General features: G+C 39.5%; 1 protein-coding gene across 1 annotated transcript in view; it reads right to left on the bottom strand.

Annotated features, from left to right (window-relative positions):
- SAMD3 (sterile alpha motif domain containing 3) overlaps positions 1-9,468 on the bottom strand; it is a gene marked incomplete at both ends in the record, with an annotated part of 33,027 nt that extends 23,559 nt beyond the window's left edge. The window contains 3 exons of the mRNA XM_082048186.1: positions 4,193-4,300; positions 8,441-8,630; positions 9,390-9,468. Of these exons, the coding sequence (XP_081904312.1) occupies positions 4,193-4,300; positions 8,441-8,630; positions 9,390-9,468 (377 nt within the window). The remainder of the gene's footprint in view (positions 1-4,192; positions 4,301-8,440; positions 8,631-9,389) is intronic.
- Positions 9,469-12,467: the final 2,999 nt, after the last annotated feature.

Genomic DNA, 12,467 nt, shown 5'->3' with positions numbered 1-12,467 from the left:
AAGAAACAGGGTTTATTTGCATTCAGCAGGATGTGTTATACTGTATCCAAATAATGTTACCTACTTGAGGGATTTTTATTGTTGTTTTCATGACTTTGCTAGACCTTAACAAAGCAATACAGTTAGTATCTCCTGCAAGTAATCTATAAGACTTGGCTAGCTACTCTTATTAATTTTTTTTCTCCTTTTCTTCTTTTTAAAGCACAAGTGTGTTTCTGATAAAACACATTAAACACAGACCAAAAATACTGATGTATGGCTAACGGGGGAGCAAAGGAAGGAGCTCTATAAAGATCATTAACAGAATAACGCGCCAAAACTAAAACACACTTCAGATGCAGCTACCCAGTAGTCAGCACTGCTGCCTACAGTCCAACTCAATGCGATGCGAGACTGCCCTGGCTGAGATGATGTACAGCACCGTGAATGTGGCTTCATGCTCTGCTCACCTCCAGTCCCTATCAGGACGTGTTACCAGTTCGAATGTCGCATTGGTGACCAACCTTGAGACGGTTTGCAGCAGGCAAACCGGCTCCACTGAGGAAATGGGTGAATGGTGGTTTGCAACCATGCAGGCCAGCACAGCCATCTGGGAGACAGGAACCAAGTTTATTTTCAAATAAATCTTCCAATTCATTACCCTTGCTATCAGCCCAAATTTATGTGGGCACCAGCACCAATACGCTGTCAATGATGGCAATGGAAATATTGGTATATTAACACTTAGCAGGCCCAGGTTTAGTTGAACAGTGACCACATCTTCCAAATTTGCAGCAAATAGAGAAGTTCAAGGCTGACCAGAAGATCTGTTTTCCTGCTTGTGCACATAAGCCTGCTCTGAGCAAATTACTTCAAGGCGTTTAGACAGTAAATCTGTTATACAACATTCAAGAGCTACAGAACATGTTTTTATAGAAAGAATAAATGTACAAATAAACCTGTATCAGGACATCACTCTTGAAGGAAAACAGCTGGACCATCACATTGGAAACTGTGAAAAAGGGATACATTAGGGATGTCATCTGATAAACAAACACCTTGAGGAAAGGCAGACAGAACATATAAACCCACCAATAAAAGGTTGGTTTTTCACAGCAGTATCAGATATTATACAAGTAATGACAGCCTCTGTCTTAGCAACAAGATAAACACCAGGCTGCCAGGAGCCAACAAACTGCTGGTAGTCTGATACAGAGAAATAGGTATAGGGGAAATGTATTTATTGAATCGTCCTCTGTAGCGATCTTATTGTCATCACACAAAAGCACTGCTTCAAGATTAATGTCCTTGGGAGATTAACAAAAAGACTGGCTGTGTCTACTCCTGTAGCTGCTAGCAAAAAGTTATTCCACTGAGGTAACCTAAAAACCTCATCTGGTTATCTGTATGCACGATTTCAATGCAAGAAAAATAAAATTATACAATTGTGGCAGCCACTTTTTGTTTTTGTTATTAAACAATCTTTGATAGTTTTGTAATATTTAGTAATACAGTAGAGTGTATTAAACACAGTTGTTAGGACTATCTACACAGGAAACAGACAGAGAAACTTAAAGCCAATTCACCAGCACTGATAATCCATAAAAGCACCACAAATTAATTTCAAGGAAAACCATGCCAGTTTTCGAAGCTGTAGTTGCACGGGTCTTTTACAGGAAAAACAAAACAAACCACACACACACAAAAACTAAACCAAACAAACCCACACAAACCAAACCAAATAAAACCACAATCCACAAAATTTTAAGTTCTTCTTTTTCAGATTGGATGAAATGAATGAGGAGACAAAGACTACAAGTATAACCCTGGCCAAATATCGATCATTTGAACTGTACATTTACACCAGCCCCACTGAACTAAACTAACCGCTGGCAGAACTGGCTCTAGCAGTGCTTATATGAACAGCTCTGCCACGAAGTAAGTGGGTGAGGTGGGAACACCCACTAAGGAAGAGTGGGTCATCATTGTTCTTAGCTGCTCTTCCAAATCTGACCTGGCTGAGAAATGGGAACCTACCCTCCTTCTTACCCAGAGTAAGAAGACCACCCAGAGTATGTTATTTGCAGAACCACCTCCCTTTATTACCACAAGCTTCCCTTTCCCCATCACTTCAGATGAGAGACTAGGGGAGAGTAACAAGGGCACAGACTTTAAACATTCCAAATTGAAAGCAATGGAAAAAAACTTAATAGTTGATCTAACAGAAATATTGATTAACATTATGTCAAAGTACAAAAAACGACCACCATTAATCTGATGGGAAAACCCACTTTTGACCATGGCACATAAAGCCATAGGCTGGAACTTGAGTGAAGAACAAATCAACCAACCAACTCAGCTTTCAGAGGAAGTATATTAGCAGAATAGACGTGGGGGTTGCTTTTATACTCTAGGCTTAGCATCTATCGTTACATTATACTCAAAGCAATTTTTTCTTTTCCCATAATCAAATTTCTAAACCAAACATCTTGTTAAACCCTTCACAACCTGCTTACAGGTGGCATAATCCCCTCAAGCGTATAAAACATTCAAATTTTTCATCATTCATTGAAAATGCTGCAAGTACAGTAGGGATATGAAGGCAGCAAGAAAAGGAAAAAGCAAAAGTCAAACCTAAACTCTACAATACCACAGTTATCAGTGTGGGTCAAGTCACGGATGTGTCTGAGCAGCAGCATTCACCTCTAAAAATAGTATTTAGCTTGGGATGAACCTAGTGCAGCAGTTAATGGGGACAAGGGTTTGCTCACTTCCAACCTCAGTCTTAGTTGATTAAAACAGCTGTTTCTGAGAAAGACAACTGTCAGCTTCTCATCTGACTTTTAAAAAGTAGCCCTCATAAAATTTATTCATGTCTACAGGACTACAAACCATCATAACTCCATTGACTTTCAGGACATCTACTACTTCATGAAGAAGGGGCATTGCCATTTACAGCAGCAGAATTCTTTTCTGCTTCTCTGCACCAAGGCAAAGTGGCACTGCTTTTTTTGCAGTCCCTTTTCCTTAACAGATCATCGTGGGCCTTTAAAAACTCCATACTGACAATATTTGCTGAGAACATTTCCTAAAGCCAGTCTATTCTGGTTTAAGCTGATTCACACAACCCATTTAAAACTCTTCACACAGCACAAGGCAAATTACTCATCATTAATTAAAACTAAGCATCCTTTGGAAGCACAGGCTAAAACCCAACATTGAAAGAGCATATTAATGGTTTATTACAAGGGTTTAAATGATTTGGGTTTGTTTTTTTGGTAACAATGCTGACAGGATGTTTGGGTTTGGAGTTATTGTTTTATTCTTCTGAAACTCATAGCAGGATTCTATTTTAAAAGCAATAACTGTGTGACACACTAAGCTCTCTCCTCTGTTCCCAGACAGCTTTATCCCTAACTCCTTGTTACTTTTTCAAAGTGATAAAATAGACATTTTTGCAAGAAGACCTCAGCTTATATCAGAATGGTGAAGCCATCAGTCACATCTATGGGGGAGAATGATCACAGGCAGAGAAATTATAGCAGGAAGGAATAACGGGGGATGACGATAAGCAGATAAATCTTCACAAACAAGAAAACAGTTGCTTTGAAAAAGGAATAGAACTCTCTTCCAACACCAACTGCCCATCTCAAAGGAGAAAAGCATGTGTAGGAGAATTAAAAAAAAAAAAAAAGGAAAAATAATCCCAACACCTCATCTTGTCTCCAGTTTTTAGGAAGACTCATTTTAATACTCAAGAAAATGAGTGTGCAAATGGAATCAGCATAGTGCTTTCCCAAGCACTATATTTAAGATGCCTCAAGTACAGTTATTTTATAGCCATATTCCACCCTGTAATGATTAATTTACCAGATCTCTGTTGAAAACATATCTGTAAAAGAGGATTTTTAAAAGCTAGACAAATAAAGACAAATCTGTATCCTGCCCTCTGCATGAGGTAATATATGAGATAGTGAGCAAGGACGGAGGGTGGAGGGCAGAAAAATCACCATTAAAATATTTCATTCAGTCAAATCCTAATAAATCTCTGCTCCTGCTGTTTTCTAAACCTACCTGGATATACCTGAACCCGTCCTCCAATAATTAGGATCAGTTTTTATAAAGTATCTGTTTAATCTTAACAAAGCAAAAAGAAGTGTTTATGTCATTTTCAAAAGGTAAGGAACATTTAATAAATGCATTATAAACTCACTTTTGCTTTAGCACTCTGTGATCAATTAGTCTTTCTTCATTTTCAGGTGAGCATAGATACTTCTGCTCCACAGGACCAGAAGAATTGAACATTTGTCTGTCAGTAGCCCTGAAAGAAAAAAAAAAAAGAAAGAAGAAAAAAGAAAAGAGGATTTTCACTGTAAGGTTTTGTGCAGCTTATAGAAAAGAGGTATTTTAGGATTCTAAAATATCAGTGGCCACAATAGAAAGGGGAAGAATTAACATATTGAATAGTCACAATTTTACATGATGCTAATGTCTCTTAATCTCTCAGATCAATTATCAAAATTAGGAAAACTGTAAAAAATACTGCCTAGTGGTATTCTAATTGCTACACTGTCACAAAACTCACAAAAATAAACCTTCTCAGGGTTGCAAGGTAACTGCCACCTTCATAGCCAGTCATCTCCTAATCTCTGGGAATAACTAATCACTACAATATGCAAGGGCTGGCTTGAAAGAGTGATTTACTCAGTATTATAAGGCAGTTTCTATTCAACTAGAACCTTGAACAGTTGTTTTTGCTGAAATTCAAGTCCGTCTTGAACCTTCAAGTCAGCTTTGCATTACTCCTAACACTCTAGAAGATCCTGAATGCCCGCTGTTCATGGTTAGTTGCTCCAACTAACACCAAAAAGTCCAGACACCCACTTTTCTTTCTGCTACTGCTTTCCGTTTAACCTTTGTGTCCACCACTCTTCCTCCTCATTTTCCTCTTATTTCCTCTTCTTTTGCCAGTAGAAGCCAACATTGACTGTCTTATCCTGCACTGGGGGAAGGGTGAGCTAAGACAGGAGCTACTGTTACGCTGCCAAGAACTCACAACAGTCATCAACCAATTTTTTGGGGAGAGGGGACCTCATTTCCTTTCTGAACCTCATCTCTTCAGAACCTCTGAGCTTCACAGATACTTTATAAACTGTTCCAGCCTCAGCTGCACTCACACATGAAAGGCTATCATTGGAAGTGTCATTTATGTTTGCCAGGTTTATAAAGGGGCGTTTCCCCTTTTCATGAATCAATACTTTTCAGCTGTCCAGTTAAAAAAAAGAAAATCCAGAAAATCCAGTATGTTCTGCTGTGTGTGACTCCTAGAAACAATCAATCTCAGAACTGGAAAGCATCTTGATATTTACCTGGTAATGCCTACGTGTGAGCTCCTCATGCGCGCATAAACACAGTTTCTACTGCATATGACGCAGAACACTTCCACTTTACCAGCGACAAACACAGGACACTATTTCCATGTCCTAATCCAAACACATTCAATCTCCTTTCTCAAGCCCATTACTTCCACAAAAAAAGTATTCACCTACCATACTCAAAACACCATGTCCAATCTAGGATTTTATTTCTGTTTCTAGCAGATAAGTGAGCCGAGCACCATTCACACACAGTTAGAAGACATGCTAAGGACACTAGGATAAAGAGTTGGCCAGCCAGAAGTGCAACAACAAGCACTGGGGATAACATTAATGTGAGGAATATGACACGGAAATACTGCTGACGGCTCTTGGAAGCTCCACCACAGTTTCAGCTGACGCAGAAGGAGACTGCTATGGTGCTGCTTTCTCCTCTGCCCTGAGCAATGTCTTCTCCACCCTGGCTCTGGTCCTGGCAGGGTGAGCTAGTGCTGGCAACTGGCCTGACTGAGAAATACATCTGCAAAAACAAAAAGGTGGTTGATTTTCACCTGGCCTCAAGCACCAGAGGAGAAGGGCTAGGCACACACAGACTCAGTTTTCACAGTTGTCCCCAGCCACTGTGGACCCACACACTCAGCTACAGATGCTACTGACTGTGAACCTTAGTGCGGTGACTTTGCTCATGTGACCAAGACTGCAATTCAGCCTAACATCACTGAGCAACAGAGGAAACACGGGTTCAATTCACTTATATTGTGGATCTATTAATTTTTGGGTTTGACGGATTCTGTTCTTCAGTGTCAAAGCAGCTTACAAAAAAAATAAAACACACCAAAAAACCCCAAAACAACAACAAAACCTACCCCCCCAAAACACCCAAAAGAAACAAACAAACCCCCAAACAAACAAAACAAACAAAGCACATTACTCCAAAACAGTGTCTCGTACGCTTTATTCTAGCCATGAGTCTTTGAATTAGGTCAGAAGAAATTATTCTTACAAGATTCTGTTCAAGTTGTACAAAACAGACAAAAAACTATAGCTCTAAGACAAGCACTCCAGGGTTAAAAAATGAGAGTAACAGCTCCCTGCATATGAGGAGACAGCTTTTAGTTCTACAACAAAATAGCATTTTTACTGTTCCTACATCATTCTGTTTCCATCATTCTATACCTCAAACTGCGTAGAATACCCTGACTTTTTACTCATCCTAAAAAATATGACTGAATGCATTTCTCAAATACACTTGAGTTTTAGCCTGCGGTTCTTGACTCCGACACAGAAGATGTTTCAGAAAGAGCAGCTTGTTTACCTAACTTCCCTGTAAATAGAGAAATAGCAGCTTCTTATTTTCCAGGCAAAAAGGCTAGCTAGGGAAATATTTTAAAGTAAATCATATTCACTAATATTTGAGATCTTCAGCATTTGATTTTTTTTTTGAGTCTGCAGAACTTCAAAGAACAATTGTGTCCTCACAGTACTGCAACTGCACGCTTTCTGTGAGATATTAAGGCCTGACTTGCAGAACATGAGAAGTACACAGGGAACAGTCACATCTGAGATTCAGTCTAGCCAAGCATCCCTGACAAAGTCAAGGGTAAAATCTAAATATCCAAAGCAGCATTGAAAGTGCCCTAAGCATAAGAACATGCCTTCTTCTGAAGCCCCCTGCTGAAATCACTTTCTATCTACTGCACTTTGGATGAAGCACAGGGCCCACATACAGTAGTCTTCTTCACAGCAGACATCTGTTCTACGTTCAGAGAGGGAGCTTCCTATAAATCAGGTGAGACAGGACCTTGGTGCAGAGAACAGAGCCTGGCTGTGATTGCATAATTCAGGTCTATGATAAATCACACAGGCAGTGACATTGCCTTCTTCCTGCACCCCCCTTCCCTCCAGCAATGCAGGACCATTTACCCAAGGGGTTTCATAAATACTTCCACAAGGACAAGAGGATGTATCTACATAAGCAGTTTAGTTCTGCTCATGAGTACACTTTGGCTGGAAATAACCAAATCATCACCATTTATCCATATACCATGCTTTGTTTTGCACTGTGGTATCATCTCAGAATGGACAATCTGGACTCATTTTGGATGATAGCAAATGTTACAGAGAATGTTCTACGGATCTACTCCTACTGGACTACTACTGTGTACTAATACAAGATTAGTGCTAGTCTTTTCCTTCAAAAAAAGAGCATTTTGGATCCATGGTAAGCCATTCTCTACTGCCAGGATACTTAGGCTTAGAAGAGACCACTCTGAGAGATCAGGATGTCTCTCCTCAGCCAAGACATCCAGAAAAATAATCCTGCAAGACTTACAACAGATCAGAATAGAGGGGAGGGATGGGAGGGAATCCAACCAACCAACCCCAAAATCCCCAACCAACCCACACCAAAATACACAACGAAAAAAAACCCAACCCACAGATAACCTCTGCTCACCTCCAAAGAAATCCTAAACAAACAAACAAACAAAAACTCTGCTCAACCAAAAGCCAGAACGTGATCAATGAAGACAATCTCTGTGGAATTTATTTTCTAAAAATCTATCTAGGTACACACAGTAGGATAATTAAATGCTTACATCTAGATCAAATTCAGAGCTTCCCTTGAGAGACTGAACTTAAATACATCTGTGACAAAAATGCCATCACTGCCCAAATAATGATTTTACTGCATGGTTTGCAAACATTTAAAAGTTCTTCAAAAACTTAATATCACAAATGCAGAAAATGTTAACTATAGTAGGAGTTTGATGATGCTTAATCCAAATGAAAACTAGGTCCTAGAACTGGAAATGAAGGGCAGTTTAAATTAATGGTGTTCAGGAATGTTGATAACCTGAGAAAACACAAGGTAATAACCAATTTTGCATTTGGCATGTTGTTAGTGGTATTCATAACCTGCGAAAACACAAGGTAATAACCTATTTTGCATTTGGCATGTTGTTAGTGGTATTCAAAGCATAACAAACAGTTACAGCCGTAGAGCCAGTAAATGCCAGTTTTAAAATGGTATGAAAATAATACAACTATACCCAGACAGACGTTTTCTGTGCCATATGTGCACTCACCCACTGACTACTTCAGGACATTTTGGAGAAGCTGTTTCACAACAACATGTAAGGGATTCTAGCCTATTTTTCTGTTGCTGGTATTTATTAATCAGGTCCATCAGTACTGCTTGGTGCCCAATCTTCTTCACCAGCTGCTGTACCATACGATCATTAAGAGCCAGAAGAGCTGCTCCACTTACTTCTTCTTCTGCAGATTGAAGAGGATTAAAGAAATACTGTTAAATAGCTACAGTTACAGTAATATCCTATATGCCTAAAAACATGACAATGGAGTACAGGGCAAAGGCAAGAATGCATTCTACTACTAGCAGTTATCTTCAACTGCTAAAAAGATGATGTTTTAGCTACTGTCCTTTCTCAAGCAGCACCAGGAGTTTTAGTCACTGGCCAGAAACCTTCCCCTGACAAAACGTCACGTCTGAAACATACAGAATCAGTGAGCTGCCTGTTTTAATCCTTTAAATCAGGCCTTGCTTAGACCACATAAGACTGCTATTTTGTTAATGAAGGAAAGCAAGCTTTTTAGGAGAGCACACAAGAAGTAGCCAGTTCACACAACAGTTTCTCATGTGCTCTTTTGTAGAGTCTTTATATGCTCAGACACAAAACGCTTACACACTACAGTTGCAGTATTTCAAAAGATTTATACAATATAAAATAGGCCCTGCCAAGCCTGTTAAACTGCCAGCTCTGTTTGAAGAAGTTGTATCTATTTATATACAGACTCAATCTCACCCCCCAGCATTTCTCAGAAACTTCATAATAAATCTGCCCACTTACCTTGATTCATCAGATCTATATCAGTTCTTGCCATAATAAATTTCTATAAAAGTCTAAAGTTAGCATACATATATATACATGCTCCGAAACAATGTAGACAGTGACTAATTAAAGGCATAGAAAAAATTACTGAAGAAGCCTCACACGAACAAAGAAAAAAGCTTACCACGAAATTTAGGGACTAATTCTCCTAAATTTCTCTGTCTCAACCAGCTGCAGACTTGTTCAACCGACCAACTTTCCATCTTCAGGTGTTGCAATGCTAAATTTTGCTGTGAAATGAAAAGAGAGGATCTTTTCATTTCAACATTTTGTAGGAAAAGATGCACTTAGCAAATAGTGTTACATTTACATGTTCCGAATAAAAATAGAGTGAAACAATCCAGCTAATGCCTGTTGCAAGTGGCAATTTCCTTGGATCCCTCTCTTCACCTCCTCTCCCTTTCCTGCTTTCCTCTGCTCTAAGAGACAGCCTCATTCCTTATAAAACACGACCTGTTCCAGTACCATTAACACCCAGGTTTCCACACAGAGAAGAAAAAAGGTGTGAAATTCACCACTACCACGCTCATCAGGAAATGGCTGACATTTTACAAAAATTTAAAAAAAAATAATAAAAGAAAGAAAAAAAAACCCAAACCCAACACCATCAGATAAGAGTCTATCACACGTGTGTTTATAGTAAATCAAGCACCTTAACCCTTTCTGCACCACCAAGCAGGTACTCAAGTAAATACTTAACCCTGAATTACCAACAGTCGGGGCGATAAAGCTCCTGGAAAATGGAGGGAGGAGACTACTCCCCGCCCTGTTATTTGCTAGTCCCAACCTTCAGGCTCCAGCCCTCCCTGGGAAGAGGCAGCGGCTGCCGTGGGAAGGGGGGGCGCCAGGAGCCGGTCCCGGGGGCGGACAGCGACGCCCGGGTGAGTCAGTCGCGGGGGGACACATCACGTACCACAATCAACAGCAACGTTCTCAAGAGAAGACCACTTGTAGAGATAAAGCTTGTCCTCTGCCAGCTCCTTGACAGCAGAAAACTCTCAGAGAGTGATTTTCCTATTTACGTGTTTTACCTCTACTACATAAAGGAGTACCAAGTGCTTCTTGGCTGTGCTTGCAATCCATAGCGAGGAACATTAGAGGAAATTATTCCAGTAAATTGTTCGGATTAGAATCCGAGTGTCTGGCACTGCTGGCCAAACATTATCTTGCTTAAAATACATCCACAAAGATACACTGAGCCTGCAGCGAACTCCAGGCTAACATGAGGATTCACCCGCATAAATCTCAGCAGCATCTGTTCCACTGCACTACAAAAAAAGGGTGCATCATCCTTGAATAAAAACATTTCCGTTTTCAACCTTCAACAGCAGATACCTTCAAAATAGCTGCACTTCAGCTTATGCTCTTGTGCCAGTAGACTTCAGCAACTTAAAAGGGTTAAGTTTGAGAGGAATGTCTGAATTACATGAGTGGATTTAACTTGATATGACAACAGTAGCCATACAAATCCTCCCCCAGGCTAAGCAGCAATAACAGGGTGTGAAAAGTCATTATTTGTTGAGAACTCTGGTGTAAATTAAAAATCACACCTTCCTGTCACACTTCTTACTTCCTTGCAAAGAGTAGGGCAAAAAAAAGCTCCAAAAACTTGAAAGATAAAACTGAATGCAAAGCAGAAATATATTTGCCTTATCAACCAAGCAGTGTTAAAAGTAGAGATACATTAAAATGGTGGAAAGGTCACTGCTTCATCCTCTAAGAAGACTTGGCATCCTAGAACAGTCCTCCTGAAGCAGACAGGCAGGTATCAGCGTTTCAAAAAGTGTCAAGCAAACAACAGGGCACATTTAGCCCTGTGAGGCTGACTCTGCAGCCAAATGTCCACTTCCACATAGAAATGCAGGCTGTGTGCTTTAGGGGGGAAGGAATTGATGACAGTTTAGAGGCTAGTTTAGAAAAATCAGATTACATGCATTAAATGATTCTCAAAAGTGATTTCACTTACTTGTGTATACTTACGTATATAAAGGAGCTGGGGAAAGAGCTCATCAGTCTTCTAGCAGTGTTACAGAGGCAACAAGAAAAACTGGATGCTGATATTTGCTTTCACTAATAATTCTGTTCATTACCATAACATCAAAAGGCTATCCAGTAAATGGTTCCCTGTGCTCAGTGTTGTAAAAAAATGTGAGTACTCATATTTTTCAATGAACTGTGAAAAGCCAGAACAAGAAAAAAAAATCAACAATGGCAACATTTTAAAGACAGGGAGTATTGTAGCAATTTCCAGCACATCTTCAAGTTAAATTCAAAACAGTTCTAAGTGAGTGATCCCTGTCGGTTAATAAATACAGCCAATCACTGGGACCCGTTTCTTCAAACACCTAGGGTGAACATCTATCTAGTATTAGGGCTTAACCAGCCCTGGTTAATGACATTAGGTAATAAAATTAATGAAAGTTAATTTGCCCTAGGATGAGTCAAGACAACTGTAAAATCCCTCAAGACTAAAGGATGAGAATCTTGAGTTTTAATCAGATCAAGATAAAGACCTATCTATGGTACTGAATTCTGCTGGTGTAGTTGGTTACATAATAGTGAGAGCTGAGGTTTCTGAACAGCATGCCTGTGCTGGCAGACCCGTACTGTACCTGCACTAATTTACCAAGCAGCTTGTTTTACAAGAAGATACAATGAGTTACCATCAACTTGAAGTGACACTTCTGAATGAATAAATCTATATGCCAAAACATTTTAGAGAGAAAAAGCGAGTTGTTATATCCACTTTATATGTTGACATGTGAGAGAGTCTGTGGCATCGCAGACTACAAATACAACAGCCTTTAACAAGCCTGTACGTCGATGTCACTGAGTTTGGAATTAAGGTTAATTTTAGTACATTTTAGTGCAAGAGTGAGGAATGTGATGCGTGCACATCTACACATCACAGCAATGTGGCGTATTTTGTACGAGGCTAGGTCACAAAGTTGAAAGTGTGATGAGTAGGAGTTGGTGCATACCAAAGATATAAGCAAAGTATCCCATGTGCATTTTTTTGATGCTATCATATTTTGTTTTCAACTTTCTGTGCATTATAGAGAATTTGCTTTTTTTCTTTCTGCTTACCACCAACTTACTTTTAAAATAATTAAAAACATATTAAAGCAATTTATAGAAGGCAAAACATGACATCTTGGATCCAGTGCTGACTTATAATGAAAAGAACATCAGTTGTCCACAA

The sequence above is a fragment of the Streptopelia decaocto genome (assembly GCF_964273445.1).
Source record: "Streptopelia decaocto genome assembly, chromosome: 3".
Lineage (NCBI taxonomy): Eukaryota > Metazoa > Chordata > Aves > Columbiformes > Columbidae > Streptopelia > Streptopelia decaocto.
The sequence above is the reverse complement of the archived record's forward strand: the minus strand, read 5'-3'. Positions and strand labels throughout refer to the sequence as shown.